Source organism: Dendrobates tinctorius, unplaced genomic scaffold (assembly GCF_039654945.1).
Source record: "Dendrobates tinctorius isolate UK_male_01 unplaced genomic scaffold, ASM3965494v1 ptg000029l, whole genome shotgun sequence".
Taxonomy (NCBI): Eukaryota; Metazoa; Chordata; class Amphibia; order Anura; family Dendrobatidae; genus Dendrobates; species Dendrobates tinctorius.
Genome location: NW_027361697.1, coordinates 30,656,398 through 30,682,243, shown reverse-complemented (window position 1 = coordinate 30,682,243; position 25,846 = coordinate 30,656,398). Strand labels below are relative to the sequence as shown.

Sequence of the window (25,846 nt, the reverse complement as noted above, 5' to 3'; positions counted from 1 at the left end):
AGTAACTAGAGACCAAGCCTAAAGTTTTTTGGCCGATGTAAAAAAAAACAAAAAAAAAAACAAAACCCCAAAACACAGAGGTGTTATCTGCAATCATGTGCTTCTCCCCCCCCCCCACAGGGCAGCAGCAGCACCACCACCATTATTGGACCATAGCCTCTAGAAAAGCACCTTGCAATTAAAGTGACTGTCAGCACAGAATGACTGTCCCAACAAGAACAATAGCGTGGCCACACCTTTAAGTGCACCTTCCCATCTGCTTGTTTTCAATCTTCCTCCACCCTTCTCTGACATCATAGAACCAATCAAGGAAAATGGAGTGGGGAGGAGAAAGAGGGAAAACAAGCAGGTGGGAAGGTGCACTGGCGGCACCATCATACTTGTTGGAACAGTCTCTCTGAGAGTCCCATTAAAAGGAACTGTCAGTTTGGAAGTGGGATCCTTATATGTATATGTGCATGTAGCTCTTGCCAACGCCGATCCAACAATATGTTTAGCTAGACTGTTCTTTCCTCTGTTATGGAGAAATCTGCATTTGAATCTGTATGTAAATGAGGCTGAAGTGCTTTTGACACTGGAAGCACTTCCCAAGCCTCAGGTATGCCAGCTTTTTTCCCCCACCCAGCACTGCCTGCTTCATCTTACACAGAAAGGAACTGTCCATCAAGCAGAAGACTTCAGCACTGATCAGGGAAGCGATTCACCAGGGCAAAGCACTTCAGACTCATTTGCATATCGATTAAAAAGCAGATTTTGAAGGAGGTACAGACTGGCCATGTAAAGGTAGAGTGCTACATGTGCATAACAAAAATTGAGGATGTAGGAAGGGGGGCAAGAAAGGGTGATATTTTGCAAGGATTCCCTTTAAGTTCTGTGTAAATCAGTCATTTGACATTTGGTTTGTCTGTGGGACGAAATATGAAATCATGACCTAATTAGTTCTCAAGAGATGGAAATATTCATAGATCAGGTACTCAGTAGTGATGAGCGAGCATGCTCTGATAAGGTGTTATCCAAGCACACTTGTGTGCTAATTGGGCATTTTAGGTGTGCTCGAATACCATGTTCGAGTCCCCACGGCTGCATGTCTCGTGGCTGTTCGACAGCTGCAACACATTCAGGGATTGCCCGCTTGTTAGGCAATCAATGCATGTGTTGCGGCTGTCGAACAGCCACGAGACATGCAGCCGCGGGGACTCGAACACGCCAAAGATACTCTTAGCACACGAACCTGCTCGCTCCTCACTAGTGCTCAGCCTTTGAATGTGAATGCTGCACATATATTTTTCAATCATCAGATATGCTAGAGAAATCAGGAGCTAGACGTCTCAATGGTCATCCTATCATGGCGAATAGAGTCCCCATCAGTGATTTACATCCACATGCAGATAAAATATAGGGTAAGACACTCGAGGTTATTTTTCCAGATACATTTTTTTATTGAAACATTTCCATCGTTAGCATGTCAGTCTTTTCTTGACTCATATTCAAAGCAGCAGAGCTCAACATGAGGGTTCAAGACACAGCACATCAGACATCCACAAGCCTTATGAAGGTTTTCTGTGTAGTCTTCACAAAAGTGCATGACCCTAATGTGTCACATCTAATGCAGTGAACGGAGCCCTTTCATCATCACTAAACAACATGTCCTTTCAGCATCCGGCAAGATGCTGTAAATAAAAAAGAAAAAAAATCTCAGATACAAAATGCATACGAAAAAGAAAAAAGGGCACTAGAGGTCGTGGTGACAGCCATCAAATAGGCTTTAAATTGTGCCAAATAGAAAGATTACAAATTAGCATTTTTCTTTCCAATAACGCAAATCAAATGTGGCTAAATGTGATCTAATCCCCATGTAATGAAGACCACACCACACTTATAATGCCCTAGTTCATTGCACTTATCATAAATGAAAGCCATTGTTCTAACTAATGATTCGACCCCAGATTGGCCCAATAAAGTCAGTGTTGTGGATATAATGCAATTATTAGATGCGCGTTTCTTAGCACGCTTATATCTACGTGTGCAACCAATGTGTCCTTTACATTCCTGTTCATTGCTGGGCTAGAGTTGAAGGGGGGGGGGGTTCCATATGGCTAGGACATGCTATGAACTCTTGGACCCCCATGACCTTGAGAATGAAAGGGTTGCTGTGCAAGAGTTACTGTAGATGTCCAACTAGAAAAGGAAGCAGTACTACACCCCTCCATTCTCAGGGTCTATAGGACCATCAATAAAGGAACGGCATGTCCCACCTATGCATGGTAAAAACCCCTTTTGTCTAGGAGATGAGAAAACATGGCAGCTTTCTTACAGCTATGGTCTTTGGACTCTTAAGAATTACAGATCAGCCCCAATCACGTGAATGAAGCAGAGCTGCAAAACTCCCACAGCTAATGGGCGAGAGTGGCAAAGTTTCTTAAAGAAGTCAGACATGTTTTCTCATGAAAAACTATTTAATCAATGGTCAAAGGAAGTTGTGGTTTGAACTGATACATTACAAATGCAGAGTTCTCATGAACATCTGGAGTAGATTAGTGGGACTACAAGTGTCAGAATGCAGAGGCTTGTCTCCCACTGGAATTATAAGAAATGTATAAAGTAATATTCCAATCTACAAGTGATATTGGTCTAGGTCCCTGGAAGTGGAATTTGTGCTTCCTGATAATGTATAGATTAGATGTGTTTCTATGCAGAGGGCCACATTCAGGAAACAAATACCAGGTCTGACCAAGGTCCAAACAGTTTACCTACTGGGTTACATAGTCTACCTTGTACCGATGATGGCAAGAACACGATTGTGTAATCTGCGTATCATGGGTCTGGTAAGACCAGACGTTCATGGGCAGACATCGGTGTTCAGGCTAGCGTTTGCCCCATTAACATTTACAATTCTGTAAGTTGCAGATCGCTGTCACTTGCTTCTCAGCAACAAACAAAATTGTAAAGGAAAGGTAGTAAAAATCAGAGAGCCTAAACTCACATCTTAACTTGATGTGAACACAAATGTAACCACAGTTGTTATAGGGAGAAAATCAGGGCCGGTAGTTGATCGATATGGAAGATACCCAGCAGAATATGTGACACTAAGGAAGGATCTACACAGTCTGATGGAGCAGGCCTGGGATATGCATGAAAAGTTATAAGCGGTGCAGCTTCTCGCTCAGGAATTCTTCAACGATGTCTGTGTTCCATTTGGTGATGCTCAGTTCTTCAGAGATGTTCCCATTGTCATCCAGCAGCTTTAGTATAGGATCAGAGCCACGCACATACTGAAACAGGAGAAGAGAATCGCGGTTTACACATCTCAGGATAAAACAATGGCAACATTCCTGCTTTACCGTGCTTATTTCTGGAGGAAAGGAAAACAGAACGAGAGAACATCCAAATTTTATACAGATCTTGCCCTGTCAACTGCAATTTATAGTGGAAATCTTCATAAGGGTTCAGCAACTTCTCTTAAAGGGATTGCCCTGAGGCAAAAAAATGAATTTAAAAATGAAAAAGGACTCAGGATGGTATAAGTAATAATAACAGTAAGTAGCAATAGTCGCCTCACTGTTCTGACACTTACCTAATTCTCACTGGTCTCTATTCCCTGGTCCCGTCTCAACACACCAAAGATGGCTGGAAATTCCTGGTTAGCTAATCACCGACTGCGGAGAGTCACCGCTGTAGTCAGCGATTGGAAATTCCCATTTAGCCAGTCTGTTGAGTCAGAACCTGGAAGTAGGGACTGCTAGGAGATCATGAAAGCATCAGAATAGGAGCTGCGAGTTATTACGGATTTTATTTTTAAACGCAATCCAGTCCATGTAAATGTAAATTTTTATCCCCTTGAAAACAGATTTAGAATCAAAACAGTAAAGTATAGGCGGTCTAGTCCAATTCATACCTTGATTTGCAGGCCCCTGAAAAGCTTGGGCTTATCACTCCTGACAAAAGCTGAAACACAAGACATAAAGGTATTAGAAAAATAGAAGTATAAACATCCCCCCACAACTTTGAAAATCGAGAAAATGAATGAAGTGAATAAGTGAAAACTATTAAAATAAGATTTAGGCCCAGATTCCTCAGTGTTTTCACCACAAAACTGGCATAAAACACTGCAGAGTTGCACATTTTTTAGTAAGAATTTTGCAACTTGATACCATCACGTTGCATTGAAACCGCCATGCGAAAATGGGCAGAGCTGTGGAGGAGGCGAAGCGAGAGGGGTGACTATGCAAGCCAATCAAATTCTGGAAAAGTGGCAGCGTTTCTTACGCCAGAAATGATACTCCAATTCAGTCACATTTACGATCTGTGGGTGGGATCCAGATTCTCTCTTTTCCTTTAATACGAATCCTTAAGTCGCAGGGGCCCCGGGGTCTCATTTCCGCTCTATACACTTATAAGCTGTCTGTGGGAACCGGCTGTGCCCTGGTAGCGGTTAGGGGGAGGTGGGGTCTTATTCCTGATGCTCAGGACGAGGATTGGGAGGAGGTTCTTGAGTCTTCGATTGGGGTTTCTCCATCGATCAATAATAAGATGATTCAATTATATAGGATACACCAGTCACAGTTAACCCCGTCATGCCTCTTTAAAATGGGTCGACTCCAGTCTTCGGATTGTTTGAGATGTCACTCAGCAGAGGCAGACTATTCATATGGTGTGGAATTGTCCCATTATCCTGTCCTACTGGAGTGAGGTAACATCGCTGCTGACGTCACTAGTACAAATCCCGATTCCCCTTAGCCCGCTGGTTTGTTTATTTGGGGTGTTGGACGGGGAGATGTGGGGACACCATGTTAGAATTTTCTTGAGGGAGACCCTCTTTCTGGCTAGAAAGATGCTGGCGCTACGGTGGATGGGTGGTGCACGTCCTTTTCTCGGAGCATGGATTGAATTGGTAAATTCAGTTATACCGTATGAACGAACGCTATATCAGAACCGGGGCTGTCCAGGGAAATGTGATAAAATCTGGGATAGGTGGAACTCCTCTCCTCTCACCATTCTAGTGCGTATTGGTTCAGTACCACCATAAATACTATGGTTAAAATATTTTAGGTTCCTTATGGCATTGACTGGCTATTAATACTGCATAAATATGTTTGGCAGTGTGTTAACAGTAGTTGAAGGATAATTAGATATGTAGTGTCATTTTGAGATGTATATTGCCAAATGGATATAAACAAAATGTTTTGCTCACTTGTTGATTTGGTTTATTAACACTGCAACAATACTTGGACTTATGAGTTCAATAGTTGTACTAAGGATCTAACATTTAGGCTATGTGCACACGTATGCAGAAAATTTCTGCATAAAAACAGGACTCCTTCCCAGAAAACGTGCGTTTGTTTTTTTCCGCGCCTCCCCAGACACATAGAAAATAGCAAGAAATGCGGAAACAGTTTACATTCTGTAGATTTCCTTCAAGTCTGCAAGAGGAAAATAAGCAACGTGTGCATGAGATTTCAGTAGTTCTGGGACAGTAAAATGTTGCTAATTTTCACCGAAAAAACACCATGTGTGAACTAACTGCTACAATATTTCCCCCATTCCACCAGGCTGTCTTAATTAGGAGCAGTCCGAGTGAAGCCACCAGCCCTCAGTGCGCTCCTGGCCAGATAGGATCCCTGCAAAAAAGATATTTTTATTGGGGGGGGCACTAGCGCCTATTCAGCCATAGCACTAATTAATGATATATAAAAATGTACAGAACTGTGCAAGACTAAGGATCTCTTTTCCGGAATGCGCATCGGGGCGCGTTCTCTTCACACTGCCATCCACATCCAGGTATACTTATCTGTTTATAGATTATATGCGGTCCAGCACAAGTTATGCTATATTATCCCTGGCCTTTTTTCTATGGCACAGAGCTGAATGTTAGTTTAAGCTTCAATCATTGTCAACGTGCCTTAGTTAACCTATTGATGTTAATTGTGGATTCAGTTCCTCTTTTTGGTCTACATTTTAAGTGTTACCTGGTGGGGTTATTTTATTATCTTGTACATAGCTCATATCTTTTTATTTGTGCCACTTCAAATGTATTTATGGTTAGCTGGTGGGATTGACACAGCTTTTTTAGTGGCACAATATTGAGCTTTATTTATGCAATATGATTGGCGATTGTGTTGGTATATATATTTTTTATATACGGTAGTCTTTATTTTTTATTTTTTTTTTTTTAATTGTGTGCGATTTATTCAAATATATGTATTTTTATGACTTGTACACTTATTTGCCACATTTAATAAAGGCACTTTTATTATACATCTTTGTGCCTTTACATTTCTTCTCCCCCTTGTTGTGTTCTCCACTCCATTCCTACTGGCCCCTTTCTTTGTTCATAAAAATGTACAGACAAGTTCAAGTTTTCTTTGAAAGAGCTCATCTGTCCTTGAGCGTGTAACATGATAGATGGGACTGAAAGCCCAAACCTACAATTACTGCCATCAACCTGCCTTCTACATGGGGATCGTCTAATACCTCAGCCAGTGCAGGGCACATCTGCATTATAGAATTGGTTCTTACATCAGACAATGGTCAACAGTCTTGGAAGTGGCAGCTGAAAAGGTGATAAATTCTCACTTTGCCAATAGGCGTGAAGGCACAGGACATATTCCTCAAGGTTACCGCTACCAGTGGAGACCTTAATGGTTGAACCGCCATAATCTAACACAAGTACATAATTGATCTCACTGCTGTCTTTCTGGCAAAATATTACAGCTTTAAAACCTCCATAAAAATGCTGTATATGTGCAATTTCTACATCAGGAGTGGGGAACGTCTGTCCCGCAGGCAGTTTATGCCCCTTTCTCCATCCCCCCATGGCAGATTCCAAGGGACAACAGGACCCTTTAAATTTCTTCTTGCACTGTATGCAGCATTCACTGCTGAACACTGCATTGCATGCAATCAACGATTACATCCTGATGCTGGCCACTTCCAGCGTCTGGACGCACTTAATGGAGTTTGACCGCAGCTTCTCCCATGTGACGCATATGCCCCAGCGTCTCCTATGTGACGCATATGCCCCAGTCCCAGCGTGTCCTACGTGACACATATGCTCCAGTTCCAGCGCCTCCTATGTGACACATATGCTCAAGCCCTGTGTCTCCTATGTGACGTATATACAACAGTCTCGGTGTCTCCTACATAATGCATACAGCAGACCTCCAACTGCTTGAGTTCTAGGTTACATAAGAATGTCACATTAGGGGCCAGTTGATTGTGGCTCATAACGATGGAAAAATTGATTCTCTCCCCCCCCCCCCCCCCCCACAAAAAAAGGGGTTCCCCACCCCTGGTCTACATTGATTCAGCATGTCTGTTATGGTTTCATGACCTCCACCCGCACGGCGTCCAATGTGCTGGCATATCCTGGGGATATATGATGAGAAGAGATGGCATAGACCTAGGGGTAATTATACTCAAGCACCAATCATAGCTTCTTCTCAATACCCGCTTAAAACCAGTGCCACTTCCCAGCTCTTTTGGCACAAAATGGATAAGGGAATTACATTTTTAAAAACTTGGTTTCATGAAACCTGCAATCAAAAACAATTTTCTTCCATTATGCACAGACATCGCCAATCGCCCCCTCTCCATAGATAGCAGCGCTCTTTTGTTTCAGGATCCACACGTGCTGCAGAGATTTTTCTTGTGGTTCTGAAAGGGATTGATTTAACTGCGAGACTTAAACGTGAAGATCTGGAGAATACAAGAACAGCTGAGCCATCCCTTCTGCTTAATGCTAGGAGCAAGGAGGAGAACTCAAAACGGGAGCCGGCAGATGCAATAGTCATAAGAGACCGCGCCGTGCCAAGTCTTCCCAGCAATAGATTACACATCCTCAAGATTTACAATATGGAAATCAACAAATAATAGATCTCTGCAATTCCACAAATGAAGGGTCCGGTAATTGATAACAGGATGAGAGGGGGCGGGAGGGAGGCTCGCTCGTAAAATTTCGGAAGGCCGCTTCCCTGGTAATTCTGCAGCTTGATAATCCTTTCCTGCTGCCAGGCAACAAGCAGACAACATGAGTTACAGACTGACGAGGCATTGGCAAATTCGTAAAATATTAAGTTGCTCTCCGGCTGCCGAGGATACTAAATCCTAATGTACCTCATCAGCCAAATATTTACTACCCAATATTACAAAGAGCTGGAAGCCTGGCCGCAAAATATAGAAGAGACTGCAGAAGTATCAGACTTACCCTGGACTTGAGGGAACCTCCCCAGTTTTCATCCGCAGACCTCCAGGATGGCCCCTGCGTACATCTGTAGAGACATGGCAAGTAACAGGTTAATGCTGGAAGACATTGTATCTGTGCTACAATGAGCAGATTTACAGCTATAGCCTTACAGAAAACCCATCAGCGGCACTTCCAGCTCTAATGAGTGTTTGCGTACAACATTCCCTGAAAAAGTCAAGCAAATAGAGAAACTTTTTATGCAAGGAAACATACAGAGCGGGCTCTTCGGTTCTCCAAGTGTGGTACTGTGGAGAGGAGAGTGGGGGGGAATCTACGGACCCAGAACCATTTGTGCCTCATTCTTCACATAAATTCTGCATTCATTTTCCAGAAGTGTCCCATGCAGTTAATAAAAGGACACAATATTAGTTTCTACATATCTAGTTTTTTTTTTTAATAAACTTGCAAGGATTTCTACATTTGTTTTTTTTCAGTCAAGATGGGGTGCAGAGTGTACATTAATGAGAAAAAGTTTGTTTTTTTTCTCATCAAATGGCTGCAATGAAACAGAGTGAAAAATGTAAAAGGGGTCTGAATACTTTCCGTACCCACTGTACATATGTATATATATGTTCTCATGCCATTATAATCAGCATAACACCCTAGTATTAGCAGCTTTTTTTCTGCCGTAAAAGGTTTCTTTTTTTATGTGTACCATTGCTACCGTGTGGTGTGCAATAAAAGCCAAGCTCCACTGTGAAGTCCCATTAAATCTTCCCTTTGGGGAATTACACATTGAGGTCCCCATGTACATGTACTACAAGCAGGAGTGAGTGATGAATATTGTATGCTGCAATCTCCGGCCACAGTAACAATGCAGATTTATTACCAATACAGCAAATGAATGATGAGGGTCTACCGAGCGCAATGTCAGCAGATTTACTGGAGGAGTCATTTCCTCAATGGGTGCTTGCAGGATTCTCCAATAGATATTTGCTTGGTTTCTTAATGAAGTGAATTTCGCCAATCCAGCATTGTGATATCGCCCAGATGAGCTGCCACAAGCTGTTGGCCTATAGCGGTCCTCACCAGTCACCATCCGGAAGGAATGAAAAACCGAACAGAATGGGAAAAAGATGGCAACGTGAAGCAACGCGGGAAAAACTTGTGCAGCCCAGTGTTAAGCGGATGCATCAGACATAATAGGCGAGGTCACAGGGCCAGATACAAGGGTCGCTCTATGACAAGCCAGCTTTGTGAAGTGTTTCCAGACACTTTGGATGCCCCGAGAGCCAGAAGAATCCCATATTCTGCATACGGGATCGGATCTGTAGACTTAATCAAGTGTACTTGTGCTAACAATAAAGGAGGATATTCATGAAGCCAACAGCTGCGCTCCGCAACATAAAGCCGGGATTCAATTCAATCACATACGTTTAAAATGGCGCTCTGCAAAACGAGCCATTGCTGACAAGTCCTGCAGATATTTCTGCTGGGAGTGGAGGCTGTATCCTCAGACAAAAGACAAAAATAAAATTTGCATTATGAAAAAGTGAAACACAAATAGGCGCATATTTCAGTCCCGAATTCTGAAATCTCCTAACTAAATGCTAATTGAGTCAGATTGCAGTGCTGCATCAATGGACCCAACTGCTTTTGATGTAAGGCGGTTTCCTTTGAGCCCGCATAATCCAGCCCAATTCTTTACAAGGGAAAAATGCACTTGCAGTAGAAATCGCTGCAAAAACCATGTGGCCGTCCCATTCATCTGTATGGCATTTGCAGAAGTTTATGTCCATGCTGTGCATTTACATAAGAATCTGGCTGCATGCTGCGTGCACCCGGGTATATGCATGGAATGTAGTAAAAATGTGTGATACAAATAGTGATCAGATATGAAGAGACGTCCTAGTGTCAGTCACTTAAAAGGTAATCTGTCAGCAGGTTTTTTTCCATGTTATTGGAGAGCAGCATAGTGTAGGGGCTTAGACCCAGATCCCAGCAATCTGTCACTTACTCAGCTACTTGCTGTCATTTTGATACAAACCCTGTTTTCTCTGTTGCAGATCTAGCAGAGCTGAGAATGTAGAGCTGTGTATAATGCCACCAACAGATTATCAATCTACAGTGTGCACAGATCGATGATGGAAGCAGAGTTTACCCCGAACAGTTGACTGGGAGGCACGAGACACCTAATCCTCCAGTGATCATCTTCTGCTGAGGTCACTTAATTTAGTAAAACACAGTCCAGCAAGTGACACATCACTAAACAGGGTCTCTGCCTCTACATCATGTTGCCCTCAGATTACATAGCAAAATCCTGCTGACAGATTCCCTTTATTAGTTATATTCAGCCTTATATACTCACATTTTTTAATCACTTGCTTGCTTTGCTTCTTTCCTTCCTAGTTCTTTATTTGTAGGATGAACAAAGGCTGCTCACCACATTTTGGATACACTGGATTCTATATTGCACGACTGAAAATCGATTTGATGTATTATTTACATGATCGTGTTAGATATTTTACATAGCAACTGATGTGCTGCCACCTCACGTTTTATATTTCACTATGTTTGGAATGTATTTGACGTCCCCTTATATTTCACTATACATATATGTGCATATATATTTTTGTTCACATTATATAACTTATCATAGTTACCGGTATCTTTTTTCGTGTTTTTACTTCTTTCCTTGTTTATCCAAAATAAATACACAAACTGTATATATAGCCACTTGTATCTTTAGACACATTTGTGTGTCGATACTCGTGGGGCCTTTCCCCTTCTTGATCATAGGACGATATCTGTAAGGGTCTCTATGGGCTGCTCGACATTCTATCATTGAGTTAGGTTTGGAATTTCTTGAGCAATGGAACACTCATTCAGGTAGCGTTTTTTTTTCATCTAGGAGGCTTAGATTTGTATGCCTTCAAAGATATAGGAGTCTCGCTCATATTTTGGGGTTTATTCAGCTCCATTACATTACTCTGATATTTTTATTGTTCCCCTTTCTTGGTTTCTTATTGAGCTGGCAGCACACCATTTAAGTGGTTGTTATACTTTGCTTTTTACATATTATGTGGCACTTGTTAAGAATATTTTTCTTTTTATTGTTCTCATGAAAGCAACTATGCATTGGATAAATTTCCCTTCCACCATGAGATGATTGTTTGGGGAGGACCTTATCACTTTGGCCTTTGGGCGGTTTTGTTTTTAAATTTTCATGTGGCTTGTATGTTGATACATTAGCAAATATTTAAAGCTGATCCCTTTGTTTTGCATACTTTTTCTCTTGTTCCAACTCTAATCTATTCAGTATGCGTTAGGTTGATCCGTGGTCTAAGGCTGTGTTCCCACGATGTGATTTTTAAGCGTTTTTGCCGCGATTTTCGGCGCGAAAACGTTTCAAACTCGTACAGAACGCCCCCCATGCATTCCTATGGCATTCCGCACATGCTGTGCTAATGTTGCGCTTTTTTCCGCGGCGGAATCGCAAAGAATTGCCGCGATTCTGCACCCATAGGAATGCATGAGAACCGCTTACTTCCCGCATGTGGCTATGCCCACCATGCGCAAAGTTAAGTGTCTCATGTGCGGATGGTACCCACGGTGTGGAGGAGAGGAGACTGTCCTCCAGGCCCTGGGTACCATACCCCTGTAAAAAAAAAAAAAAAAATAAAAAAAAAAAAAAAATAAAAAATCGGGGTATATTTACCTTCCGGCGTCCCGTGCAGCCTTCCCGGGCCTCAGCGTTCCCAGTAATGCCTTGCGGCAAGGACCTGTGATGACGTAGTCTCGCGTTACTCTATCGGTCTCGTGAGATCACTATAGCAACGCGAGACCAACATCATCACAGGTCTCGCAAGGCATCACTGGGAACGGGAGCGTCGCTGAGGCTTCGCGGGACGTCGGAAGGTAAATATTCCCCGATTTTTAATTTTTTGATCATTCTATCTTTTACTGTTGATGCCGCATAGGCGGCCTCAATAGTAAAAAGCAGCTCACACTTGTCAAACACTATGTTTGACAAGTGTGACCAACCTGTCAATCACTTTCCAAGCGATGCTTCAAATCGCTTGGAAAGTGCTTGAATTTTGCATGCGAAAATCGCGGTACTGTCGCGCGGAAAAAAAAGCGCATTTTCTGGGAAGGAGTCCGGTTTTGAGAGTCCGGTTTAAAATGCTACGTGGGCACATAGCCTAATACAGATTATTTGTGGTGCCCACCATCACAAAGTATTTTGCTGCAGCTTTCCTCATTGAGATCAAACAGATTTAGAAGCAAAAAAAAGTACATTAAAATAAAAATAGAAAAATCTGCGGGAAAAAAAAAAAAAAAAAAAGTATCAAAAACGCTACGTGTGAATATAACCAGTGTGATTTTTGGGTCCCTGGTGTTGATACATACAGGAAGTATTTAGACTATGTGCACACAGTGCGGATTCTGCTGTGGAATTTTCCACGCCGATTTTGCTAAATCTGCAGGTAAAATGACCTGCGTTTTACGTGCAGATTTAGTGCAGTTTTCTCATGCAGTTTTCTATAATCGAGCAGGTGGAAAACTGCAGCAAAACCGCACAAAAGAAGCGACATTCTGCTTCTTTTAGGCTAAGTGCACACGTAGATTTTCCTCCTGCGGATTTCTTCCTTTTTTCCAGCGGTTTTTGTGCGGTTTTCCACTGCGGTTTTCCCCTGCGGATTTGGAGAATGGAGCAGGTGGAAAACCGCACAAAAGAAGTGACATGCTGCATTTTTTGTACCGCGCGGAAAAAAACGCAGCGTCTGCACAGCGGGTTTTTTTTGCATTGATTTACATTGTACTGTAAATCACTTTGCGGATCTGCAGCGTTTCTGCGCGGTAAAATCCGCTGCGGATCCGCAGGAAAAATGCATCATGTGCACATGGCCTTATTCCGCACCAAATCTGCGCAGAAAAATCTGCAGCATGTGCACAGCGTTTTTTGTTTTGCATAGCCTTAAATGGTACTGTACATCACGTGTAGTTCTGCAGGGCCAAATCTGCAGCGTGTGCACACACCCTAAGGCTACGTGCACACGCTGCAGATTCATCTGCGGTTTTTTCCGCGCTGATCCGCAGGTAAACCGCAGGTCACGTGACCAGCAGTTTATCTGCGGATTATCCTACGGTTTTACACCTCTACTATGGTAAAGGTGTGAAACCGCTGCGGAAAACGCCCAAACAATTGACATGATGTGGTTTGTAAACCGCAGCAACACCGCACAGAAAAAAACGCACCGTCAGCACAGCGTTTTTGAAACCCCATAGGGTTTCACTGTACTGTACTTTGACAGCGGAACTGCTGCGTTTCCGCAGGGGCAAAGCCGCTTCGGAAACGCAGCAGAATCCGCACCGTGTGCACGCAACCTACGGCTGAGTACACACGTGGCATTTTTTTCGTGTTTCCGCGGCGGTTTTAACCACGCAATTTTGCCGCGAAAAATAAGCATCCCATGCATTCCTATGGGATTCCGCAATGCTGCGGTTTTTACCGCGGCGGAATCGCTTCGCGGTAAAAAACGCAGCATGCTCATTAATTTCGCGGAATTGCAGCGATCCCGCACCCATAGGAATGCATTGTTCTGCTTACTTTCCGCATGTGGCTGTGCACACCATGCGAAAAGTAAGCAGAACATTTGCGGATGGTACCCACGGTCCGGAGGAAAGGAGACTGTCCTCCGGGTTTTGGGTACCATATCCCTGTAAAAAATAGAATTTAAAATAAAAAATATTGTTATTCTCACCTTCTGACGTCCCGCGCAGCCTTCCCGCCTCTCTCCACTCTCCTGGTCCCAGTAAGCCTTTGCGAGTGATGACGTCCGTTCTCGCGGGATCGAGAACAGACGTCATCGCGGTAATTGTCGCAAAGGATTACTGGGACCAGGAGCGTGGAGAGAGGCAGGAAGGCTGCGCGGGACGTCAGAAGGTGAGAATATTTTTTTTTTTTTTTTTTTAAACATTCTATCTTTTACTATTGATGCCGCATAGGCGGCCTCAATAGTAAAAAGTTGGTCAAACTCGTCAAACACTATGTTTGATGAGTGTGACCAACCTGTCAATCAGTTCTCCAAGCGATGCTCCAGATCGCTTGGAAAACGCTAGCAATTCTGCAAGCTACTTACGCTTGCAAAATGCTTGTTTTTTCCGCGGGTAAATCGCGGGAATTTAAAATGCGATTTTCCAGCGGAATGGAATTCCGGAATTCTCATGGCAATTTCCGCGAAAGTTCCGCTACGTATGAACCCAGCCTAAGACGATGTACACACGTATTGAGAAAATTTCTGTGTGAAAACGTGACTCCTTGCCAGAAAACGCGCGTTTTTTCCTGCAAGTTTTCAGTGCGTTTTCTGCACAAAAAACGTGTTTTTAATGCGTTTTTTTCCCGGAGCGGTCCCAGTCACATAGAAAATAGCTAGAAATGCGGAATTTTCCGCGAAATTAATGAGCATGCTGCGTTTTTTCCACAATGCGTTTTTTTCGGGGAGAAAAACGCATCAATATGCACAGAAAGAGCAGAATTCATTAAAATGAATGGGAAGCTTCTTTTAAGGGTTTTTTTTTTTTTGGTAAAAACGCGGAAAAAAACCCCGCAACGTGTGAACACAGCCTTAAAGGTGAAGAATCGTCAGGACATGCCTTTTGTGAAGACGGAGTGTAACAACCTCGTTCTCTCCAATACCTACATACATACAATGGTTCAGCTGCATTATACACACAAACAACCCCTAAGGGTATGGACTATAAAATATAATAGAAGGAAATTGCTGGGCAGATGGCTATGATTTTACAGCGCTTGCATCAGAGTCTCTGCATTACTTTTTAAAAATAATAGCCTACTGATTGCTGAGGTTCTGCAGGACCTTCTCTGAATGGAGGTCGCACATGTGCACCTCTGCTCCAGTCTATGAGAATGCAACGCCCTGATAATGTGGAATAGGAGCTGATCTGCAGTGCCCAGCAGCAACCACTGCACAGTGTAAAGAGGTCTTCTTAGCTCAGTGGTTACATCTGCCCACCGAAGGAGGAGCTTACAGCTGATCAGTGAGAGTGATGGTGTCCATCCATAGATAGTTGAATCATTAGTCTGGACACTCCCTTCTAAAGAAAACCAGTCAATTGTCGCTGGTTAATAGGGCAAAGGGATGAGGTCTCTAAACAAATCAGTATAGAAATGGTGTATAATGAGGAGTGAGCCACAGGCAAAATGCCACCATCTTTGAGGTGGTTCCTCACAGTCAGAGAGCCAGCTGCTTCCAACGTACAGTATGTGCAGATGAAGCAGAGGCCAGTAAGCCTCACTTTACTACACATGCGCAGGCCTCCAAATAAGTTACCAGATCAATGCCATTGAAGCCCAAAAGAGCAACGGCGTAACTAAGAGTCTGAAGGGTCCCGATGCAAAATTTGTACTGGCTATGTTGGTCAGATGTTTGGGCCCTTGTAGTGTTCTAAATCATACAAGGACATACGAGTTGCACCTCCTCCCCCATTACATAATAATGTTCCCCATCTTGGGCTCCTTCCTGATGTATATGTACCCCATCCTGAGCCCATCCTAGCATATAGGTCCTCACTCCTGGTTTGTATCTGCCTCTTATCCTGGTATATCCGGAAAAAAACAAAACATTATACTAACCTTCCCTCCACGCTGACATCAGCTGCTGACCTCAGATTGGTTGGCAATGTACTAACCCGGTAGGTCTCTGCCTTACAATACACTTCAGCTGAATGTGTGTCATTCTCCTGCACGAGCCAAGTCGTGACCTCTACAACTGCATTCATCTCACCCACAAGGAAGAGGTTGGTCAGCTTGACCGTTCAGAAGAGTAACCACCGCTGTGACTCTTCAGCAGTCGTAAGTGTGCACCAGCATTTTTTATGAGGAGGCCGCCATAAACACTATGCGTCTTCGTTCATCTACTCACATAATACAAAAACTGCATGCGCCTGTATGCAGAACCCAGGATTATCCCCACAGACTTAGGCAGGATTCACACATTGATGTGTTGCGATCTGGGTACACACTGATGGATCAACCTCAGGTTTCTTAACAGCCCATATCTTGCCTAGGAGGCTGTTGAGTTTGGACAGTTCATAAATCATGAACCGTGACACACGGATGTGTGATTGCAGCCCAAGTGAAGGGGTCATCAGAGACAGAATCAAATTGTTACTATACAAAATCCACAATGAGATGGATCTGATAAGTAGTGATTAAAGAAAGAAAAGCAAGTAAAGCAGCGCAAGGATACTGGTACAAGACGTATCTGGACTTAAGAGGAGACACCACATGAAGTCTAGTGGAATGGCTTTCTCATCGTAGACAACCGTATGCTCACCTGAAATCCGCTGCCTTGGAGTAACTCTCCACTCTGCCCGGTCCTTCAAACCGCACGTCCAATCCTGTCGCCTCCAACTCAAAAATATTTCCAGAATCCGTCCCTTCCTCAGTCCTTAATCTACTAAAACTCTTGTACATGCCCTCATCATCTCCCGCCTTGACTACTGCAACACCCTCCTCTGTGGCCACCCTTCTAACTCTCTTGCACCACTCCAGTCTGTCTTCAATTCTGCTGCCCGACTAATCCACCTCTCTCCTCCCATCTCTCCCCTCTGCAAATCCCTCCATTGGCTCCCATTTCCCCAACGAATCAAGTTCAAACTACTAACACTGACCTACAAAGCCATCCACAACCTTTCCCCTCCCAATATCTCTGAACTAATCTCCCAATATCTTCCCTCACGTACTCTTCGATCCTCCCAAGACCTCCTATTCTCCTCCACACTTAATCGTTCCTCACACAACCGCCTCCAAGATTTCTCCCGAATATCCCCTATCCTCTGGAATGCCATGCCTCAACACGTCCGATTATCCACCACCCTCGGATCCTTCAAACGGAACCTGAAAACCCATCCTTTCAGGAAAACTTACAGACTACAATAACCATTCTGCCACCACCTGAGCTTCCGCCTCATCACCACCAGAGCTGCTGCACCCCCGACCTGCTGTCTCTTCCCCGTGCGCACCACGTTACCGCACTTTCTCCTGACGTTCGGGATATGTACTTATGGCATAGTAGGTGACTCTTATGGGTCACTATTGAACGTAGATCCAGTCAGCATTTAGGACCCGTTTGTCTTCTATTTACAGATAATTCCTTGATAAAGGCCTGCGAGCCGAAACGTTGGATAATTTTGTCTGTATTTTTCATTTTTTTTGGTCCGTTTAAAAAAATTTTTTTGAATAAAAACTATTAGCAGTTATGTGCATCTTTTTCTCGAAATTCATATAAGTGTGCCGGGGTTATCTTTTCTATTAGTATTTTCTTTACCCCTGAGCACCCACTTTATTGTGAGCACCCCATTACCTATACTACATTATAATTTATGATAACGATAAATTTAGGTCTATATGTTTTGTGTTTAAGAAAAAAAATTAGCAATTTTCAAACTTATCCAGATAGCTATACCATACAAAAATATTGAATAGCATTTCCCACATGTCGGCTTTATATCAGCGCCATTTGTAAAATGTTAGTTATCTTATTAGCATTTTAGGAGGTTTAAAATAGAATTAGACTTACCGGTAATTCGGTTTCTAGAAAACTTCCACAACAGCATAGGAGGTTGTCTCCACACCCTAATGGGGGACAGGAAGCACAAGAGGTTGAAAGGTCCCTCCCACCTCCCTCTCACCAGTGACTTATAACTGATCACCATAGCACCAGTTACCTTAAGATTCTCAGAGTTTTGTCCAAGAATATAGGGAGGGAAATAGTGGTGTCGTGGAAGGTTTCTAGAAACCGAATTACCGGTACGTCTAATTCTATTTTCTCTAGCAACCTTCCACGACAGCATAGGAGGCATAACAACCTATACTGCACTGGGGGGGGGGGGGGGACAACAGCCTGAAGAACCTTCCGGCCAAAGACTAGATTCCTGTTGGACACAAGGTCCAACCTGTAGTGTTTAGTAAAAGTATGTAAGGAGGACCAGGTTGCTGCCTTACAAATCTGCTCTGAAGATGCACCTACCCTCTCAGCCCATGAAGTAGCGGTAGATCGTGTTGAATGCGCTTTGATCCCTGTAGGGGGAGTGATGTTCTGCGCCAGGTATGCTTCAGAGATGGCCCTCTTAATCCAATTGGCAATGGTTTTCTTTGCTACCTTTTTTCCCTTGTTTGGACGAACAGGTTGTGGTCGATTCTATAGGGCTTGGTACACTCTAAGTAGTGGAGAATTATGCGCCTTACGTCCAGCGTATGAAACACCTGCTCTTTAGTGTTTGCTGGGTTTTGACAAAATGAGGGAAGAATTATATTCTGTGATCTATGGAAGTCAGACACAACCTTTGGTAGGAACGATGGATCAAGGGAGAGAACTATGGAGTCATCTCTGTTAGGTAGGGTTCCCTGATTGAGAGAGCTTGGAGTTCTCCTATTCGCCTTGGTGAGGTTATTGCTATAAGGAAGGCCACCTTACAGGAGAGTAGCTGAGGAGTACAAGATGGCAGGGGCTCAAAGGATGATTGAGCGAGTCCCATAAGTACCACATTCAAGTCCCATGGTGGAATGGCAACTAGCCTTTTTTGGATGTAGCCTAGTGGCTGATGTAATGAATCTTTTTATCCACCTGTGGTTGGCCAAGTCACAGTCGAACATGGAGCTTAATGCTGATACCTGTACTTTCAGTGTGCTAGGCTTTAGACCTAGCTCAAGCCCCCTCTGTAAGAAATCCAGAATACGGGAAATGTTAGGGTTTTCTGGGTCAGGCAAATCTGGCAGACACCATGAGGAAAACTTTTTCCATATTTTGTTATAAACAGCAATGGTGACCGGTTTCCGAGATTTCTGGAGGGTCTTTATTACCACTTCTGATAGCCCCCTGGCCCTCAAGATCTGGGTCTCAGTAACCAGGCCGCTAACCCAGAAATTTGGGTGATGTAGAGGGCACTGCAAGAGAAGGTCGTTTTCCAGGGTTAGGAGGAATGGCCCGTCTACCTGTAGTTCTGTAATTAGAGAATACCAGCTCCTCTTTGGCCATAGCGGGGCTACTAGGATGGTTTGGGTCCGATCCTCACAGATTTTCCTCAGGGTTGCGGCAAGGATTGGAACTGGCGGGAAGGCATACGCCAGACGAAACCTCCACTTGTGGGCGAAGGCATCTACCCCCAGGATCTGTCCCTGGGGTTCAGGGAGAAGTAGTTTCTCACTCGAGCATTCTCTCTTGAGGCCAGTAGATCCACCTCTGGAAGGCCCCACCTGTTGATCAGCCTCTGAAAGATTCTTTCGTTTAGGCTCCACTCGCCAGGCTGGATGCATTTTCTGCTCAGGAAATCTGCTTGAAGATTGGAGGTACCCTTTAGGTGGACTGCTGTTAGAGAACAGAGGTGTCTTTCGGCCCAGCAAAATATTCGGCCTGAAAGGCCCTCTAGGCTGCTGCATCTTGTGCCACCTTGGTGTCTGAGATGGGCCACTGTTATGTTGTCCGAGTAGACTCTGATATGATGGCCCTGGACTAGGTGTCTTGCTGCCAGGAGAGCTTCCTCCACTGCCTTCAGCTCCCTGAAGTTTGAGGATTTTGAACTCACTTTCTGGCTCCACAACCCCTGGAATGGTTGTCGGGACACTACGACTCCCCAGCCTTTCTTGCTGGCGTCTGATGTTACCGTGACCAAGGGGATCTGGGACCAGTTGATTCCCTTGCACAGATTTTTGTGGTCCATCCACCATGCCAGTGAAGCTTTCACTTTTCCCGGGGTCTGGACTCTTTTGTTCAGGCAGGTGTGATCTCTGTTCCAGTTTCCTAAGATGTGGGACTGGAGTATTCTGGAGTGGGCCTGCGCCCAAGGCACTGACTGGATGCAGGAGGTCATTGACCCTAGTATGGACATGGCTGACCTGAGGGTTGGGGACCTCTGTTTCCTGAAATTCGAGATCTTTGATATTATGGACCTCTGATGTTCCTCCAGGAGGAAGGTCATTTGTTTTTTTGAATCTAGGAGGATTCCTAAGAATTTTCTCCTCTGGGAGGGTTGGATCTGCGACTTTTTTATATTCGGGATCCACCCCAGCGATTGGAGAATACCCAGGGTTTGAGTCACCTGGGTTTCCAGGGTCTGGTAGAAGGCTCCTATTATCAGCAGGTCGTCCAGGTAGGGCACAATGCATATGCCCTGGCTTCTGATGTGGGACACAGCTTCCGCCATAATCTTGGAAAATACTCGAGGGGCAGAGGATATCCCAAAGGGAAGCACGTTGTACTGATAGTGCTTGATTTCTGTACCCTGACGGATCGCAAACCTTAGATACTTCCTGTGAGAAGGATGTATGGGAATGTGGAAATAAGCATCCTTCAGGTCTATGGTTGCCATGAAGATGGCCCTATGAGAGGAATGCCGGTCTTTACCGACTCCATCTTGAATCTGTGATATGCGATGTGTTGATTGAGGCCTTTAAGATTTATTATTATTCTTGCCTCTCCTGTGGGCTTTTTTACTAGGAACAGTCTGGAATAATGCCCCCTTCCCTGTTCCTGTTCCTCCACAGGGACCCGAGAGATGGCGTTCGATTGCAGAAGGATCTGGATGCCGGCATTCTAGTGCTGGAGTCTCCCGAGGAGGTAGGGAGGCAACCCTTATACCCTGCGGGGGGGGGGAGGGTTCGAGTTCTAGCAGTGGGCCCTCAGTGATCACGCTGAGGACCCAGGGGCTATTGGAAATCAACTGCCAAGAGTGAAAGAACCTCGAAAGCCTTCTCCCCCACTGGGGTCGAGTCATTGTTTTTCTTGAGGCTGTTGCTGCTGGGGGGGGGGGGGACCAGGATGTTCCTGCCTCTCCCTCTAGCATAACTCCATCTTCCCATCTTTCCCTTCCCTCTCGGCTGGGATGGCTGATTCTGGGGGGCTCGAAAAAGCCGCATTTTTATGGTCCTCTGCTCAGGAAACACCTTTTTATTTGTGGCCTTTTCAAGAATTTCATCTAAGGCCGGGCCAAAGACATGTTCACCCTTGAAGGGTAAAGAGCAGAGTTTAACCTTGGAGGTCACGTCCCCGCTCCACGTTTTAAGCCAGAGGGCCCGCTTGCAGAATTGGACTGTCCCTTAGCCCTGGCTGAGGTGCGGATCATCTCCATTGATGCATCCGCCAAGAAGCCTGTAGCTCTCTGTAGTACAGGAAAGGAATTAAGGAGGTCACCTCTTGAGGTTCCCCAAGAAATATGACTCTCTAGTTCCTCTATCCATTGGAAGAGAGACCTAGAGACGCATGTGGACGCAATTCCTGACTTTAGGGAAAAGGCAGAGGTTTCCCAGGCTTTTCTTAGGAGGCTCTCTGCTTTACGATCCATCGGGTCTCTAAGCTGGGACGCATCATCAAATGGAAGGACCGTCTTCTTCACCACCCTTGCCACCTGGACATCAACCTTTGGGATGTCCCATTTAAACTCCTCTCCCTCCAGGGGAAATCTATGCCTGAGTTACGAAAGGGCCAAGTAGCGCTTCTCTGGGTACTACCATTCCTGAGAGATATCTACTATGCTCCTATGTACTGGGAAACCTATTTGTCTGGGTCCCTCAAATCCCCCAAACATGCAGTCCTGTGCTGACTGAGTAATGGGTTCATCTTCTAGGCCCATGGTGGCCCGTACTGCACTGACCAGCTCCTCCACATATTCCGCGGAAAGGAGGTATTTCCTAGTTTCGGCTGATTTAGAGGTTCCCGGTTGTTCCCAATTTTCGGAGCCTGAATTGTATGACCTTTCTGATTCGGACTCCGAGTCCTCTAATTGTATTTTCCGCTTTTTTGGGGATGGTGAGCCTACAGTCGGAGGAGGTGGAGGAGGAGGGGGACATGGTTAAAAGAGGCTAAAGAGGTCTGAACCTGATGAGTGACCAGGCTGCGGATCTCGTCAATCAATGACGGGTGCTCAGCCCTGACCACCCTGTCCGTGCAAGCACCACTAGGACCCACCCCAGGTACACTTACTGTGGCTGGGGCAGCACTGGGTTCTGCAGACGCAGGGCAGGAAGAACCGTCCATGCTGACAGGGGATTTCGTCTTACCTGTCGGCGTCTTCTGGTGGGTTAATAAGGGGTTAACCCCGCCCTCAGCGCAGCCTTTTCATTTCCCCCTCCTCCTCCCTGAGTCCCGGAGCAGGCACAGCAAGTGGTGCTGGCGTGCTCCACGCGCCGGCAGCTGAATGGGGGCTGCCATGACAGGAAGTCGTCACACATACCCCGGAAGTGACCACGCGTGACGTCACTTCCGGGTCACTGCACGGCGCGCAGAAGGAGGAGGAGAGACCGGAGAGCTGCGGGAGGCCTCCGGTCGGGGATCACTGGCCAGCTTTACTCCCCGTAGGGGAGCGCGGGTGGGCCAGGAAGGTCTCGTGTTCTAAGAAGACGGGAGCAGTACGAAGGAGTGGAGGCAGCGCCGCCGACCACCACTGCCTGGCTTAAGGATTACAGGTACGCTGCAGCAGCCGGCCACACAGCATACCGAACCTCTCCATGCCCCATGGGGGACAGGAAAGACACTGGTGAGAGGGAGGTGGGAGGGACCTTTTAACCTCCCGTGCTTCCTGTCCCCCATTAGGGCGTGGAGACAACCTCCTATGCTGTCGTGGAAGGTTGCTAGAGAAAAATGCACCAGCAATTTTGTTCTCTCATGGAAATTTATAATTTTTTTTTTTTTTTTTTATTAGGGACCTATAGAGGTTTGAAGTGACTTTAGGGGTCCTATATATTGGAAACCCCCCAAAAGTGATACCATTTTAAAAAACAGCACCCCCTGACATACTGAAAACTTGTCAGATTTTTTGTTAACCCCTCAGGTGCTTTTCAGAAATGAATGCAAAGTGGCATAATAGGAATGAAAACATTGATTTTTACCACCTAAATGTCACTAACCTTTGAACAGGCCACTGGAGCCGGCAGACTAAGGCCACTATTTGACTGTGAACTGCCATGGCAAACACCGGGACCACAGAATCGTGATCTCAGGGTGCCAATAAGGATAAAGCGGAAGCCCCCACAATCTTTTAACCATTTATATGATATAGTCACTATTGACATCAGCATCTAAGGGGTTAAACAGATATGGACGGTGCCAACACTGATCGTGGCTGATGCAGCAAGTTGTCAGCTATAGTGTACAGTCGACAGCTGCTGGATTGTCACCTGTGCGGGGATGCTATTCTCTTATATCTCAGGTCAGTAAAAAGACTTATTGATGATCATTAAGGGGTTGTCCACTAACTTTGTACTCATGACCTCCCCTTATACATAGTACGAGATCGGTGGCGGTCTGACACCTGTACCAGAGTTTGCACTAATCAAAGCGCTAAATAGCTTTCATCTACAAATGATCCCTCTTTGAAAGAATATTCCCCTTCCTTTCTGCTAGCCAGTACAGTCGTGGTCAAAACTTCCGAATGACAAATTGTGATTTTCACAAAGCTTGCCGCCTTAGTTTTTATAAATGCCAACTTGCTTTGACTCTGCATTGTTATTCAGCGTGATCACATGAACTACAAGAAAGTGCAGTCATTTCTTGCTATTTAAATTAACTGAATCACAAAAAGAACATTTCCACTGATTTTTGGCCTTGCCACAAAGTGACCTGTTTACATCACATCATTTCAGTGATCATAATCATTCAGAAAAAAAAAAAAGTGCTAATGAGGACTAGGTTCTCCGTCATGCTGGTTAAATTAGAAGATCACATTGGTTGCTTTAAATCATTGTCTTCTTGTGTTGATCATGGTTAGCTCCAAGGAACCGTGTGGTTACCATTGCTTTGCATCAAAACTGCTTTACAGGCAAGGACATTGCTAAATGTAATATTGTTCCAAAAAGCAACCATTTTTCAGATCGTGAAGAACTATTTATAGAGAGGATCAAGACAATTCAGCAAGTACCAGGATCATCTCCAAAAGAGGTTTTGGTACCAGTGCAGAGCTTGGTCTGGTATGGCAATTGTCAGTGCAATTGCATGCCCAGCAAGGCGAAGGCCGACACACATGTTCTGCTATACCGCCTGATGAAAAATCATTTTCTGGAGAAGAAAAAAAAAAAAAAAGAAAAAAAAAAAAGGATGGTAGCTACCATGAATGTGGTCATGTCAATAGTAAATTATCCTGACACTATTTGTGTGTGGAGTTTCTTTCCAATTGTGTGTGGGCTCACTCAATTTTACATAAGAACACTGTCAAAGAAAGAATGGAACATCTTCCAAGAGCATCTTCTCGCAACGATCCAGGAGCAATTTGGTGATGAACAATGCTTTTTGTAGCAAAATGGAGACCATGTCACAAGGCAAAAAGTGATAACCAAGTGGCCGGGCAACCAAAACATTGAAATTTTGGGTCCATGGCCAAGAAACTCCCCATATCTCAATCCCATTGTGAACCTGCGATCAATCCTCAAAATGCAGGTGGACAAACGAAAACATAGAACTTGTGATCCACTCCAAGCAATGATTAGACAAGAATGGGTTGTCATCAGTCAGGAATTGGCCCGGAAGGTCATATTCAGCTGACAGGGAGAAGGGCAGAAGTCTTGCAAAAAAAATAAAGACCAGCACTGTAAATAATCAGTCTGGGCATAAACTTTAAGTGTAAAAACCAATGAACTGATAAGTGTACATCAGTAACTACAGAAACATCTGGCTAAATGATCTAGAAAATGGGAGCAGCAAAGTTTAAAAAAATTTTTTTCCAGTCTCAAAACTTTTGTCTACGGCTGTTGGTAAATATAGAGATTTCGGCACACACAGTGTTGGTTTACTGCTTTTTTTTTTTTTACAAGTCTTTCAGAATGCATGCTTGGTCGGGATATTTCTAGAAAAAATTTAAAACACAGGTTTTCCATGATTTGCGTTCTTTTCTGCTAGATTAGGATCCAATGTCAATAGGCTTTATAATAAAAAAAGTGTCCTCTTCTTACAGAGACATTAACAGCACGGCCAGATAGTTTTACTATGGAGATCTTCAAGGCAGCTCGGTGTTGAGCATGTCACACTACGCGATATCGCTAGCAATATCGCTATAACTTGTGACGTTATAGCGATATTGCTAGCGATATCGCTGTGTGATACTTACCTACGACCCACTCCCCCGCTGATCGCACGAGAATGTCCTGGACAGTTTCTCGTCGTCAGCTTCCTGCGGAGAGACGAGCGTGGAGCCGGGCGGGAGGACGTCAGGATCGCCTAGTGTGACAGGTAAGTAGCGACCCCTGCGATGTCGCTGGTGAGATCTGCCTGTGTGGCAGCTCACTAGCGACCACTTAGCGATGCACCAGCGATCCTGACCGCGTCATATCGCTGGTCGGGATCGCTGGTGCATCGCTAAGTGTGACAGTACCTTTAGAGCTTAAGAAGTTTCACAACTATTATTGGCTGGAGAGAGGTCTGAGGTTTCTGTCCATTTCAAACGATATTGTACTGACAAGTCAATTATAAGCCTGCACTTCTTGCAAGTATTACAAGCACAATTATCCCCCCCCCCCCAGTCTATACAGAAGCGGAGCGATCTGTGTCCGAGCGTAACACATTTTAGACACCAACGCCGTTTCAACTCTTTCTGACATCAGGCACATATGTACAGAATCGAAGGAACTGTATAGAGCAGTCACAGAAGTTGAAC

At 44.6% G+C, this 25,846-nt stretch overlaps 1 protein-coding gene across 1 annotated transcript in view; it reads right to left on the bottom strand.

Moving 5' to 3' along the window:
* Window positions 1-1,415: 1,415 nt before the first annotated feature.
* The window catches only part of SELENOF (selenoprotein F), a 31,053-nt gene continuing 6,622 nt past the window's right edge, over window positions 1,416-25,846 (bottom strand). Inside the window, exons 3-5 of the mRNA XM_073571503.1 lie at window positions 8,204-8,267; window positions 3,896-3,945; window positions 1,416-3,272 (exon numbers count right to left, since the gene is read on the bottom strand). Of these exons, the coding sequence (XP_073427604.1) occupies window positions 3,141-3,272; window positions 3,896-3,945; window positions 8,204-8,267 (246 nt within the window). The 3' untranslated portion in view covers window positions 1,416-3,140. The remainder of the gene's footprint in view (window positions 3,273-3,895; window positions 3,946-8,203; window positions 8,268-25,846) is intronic.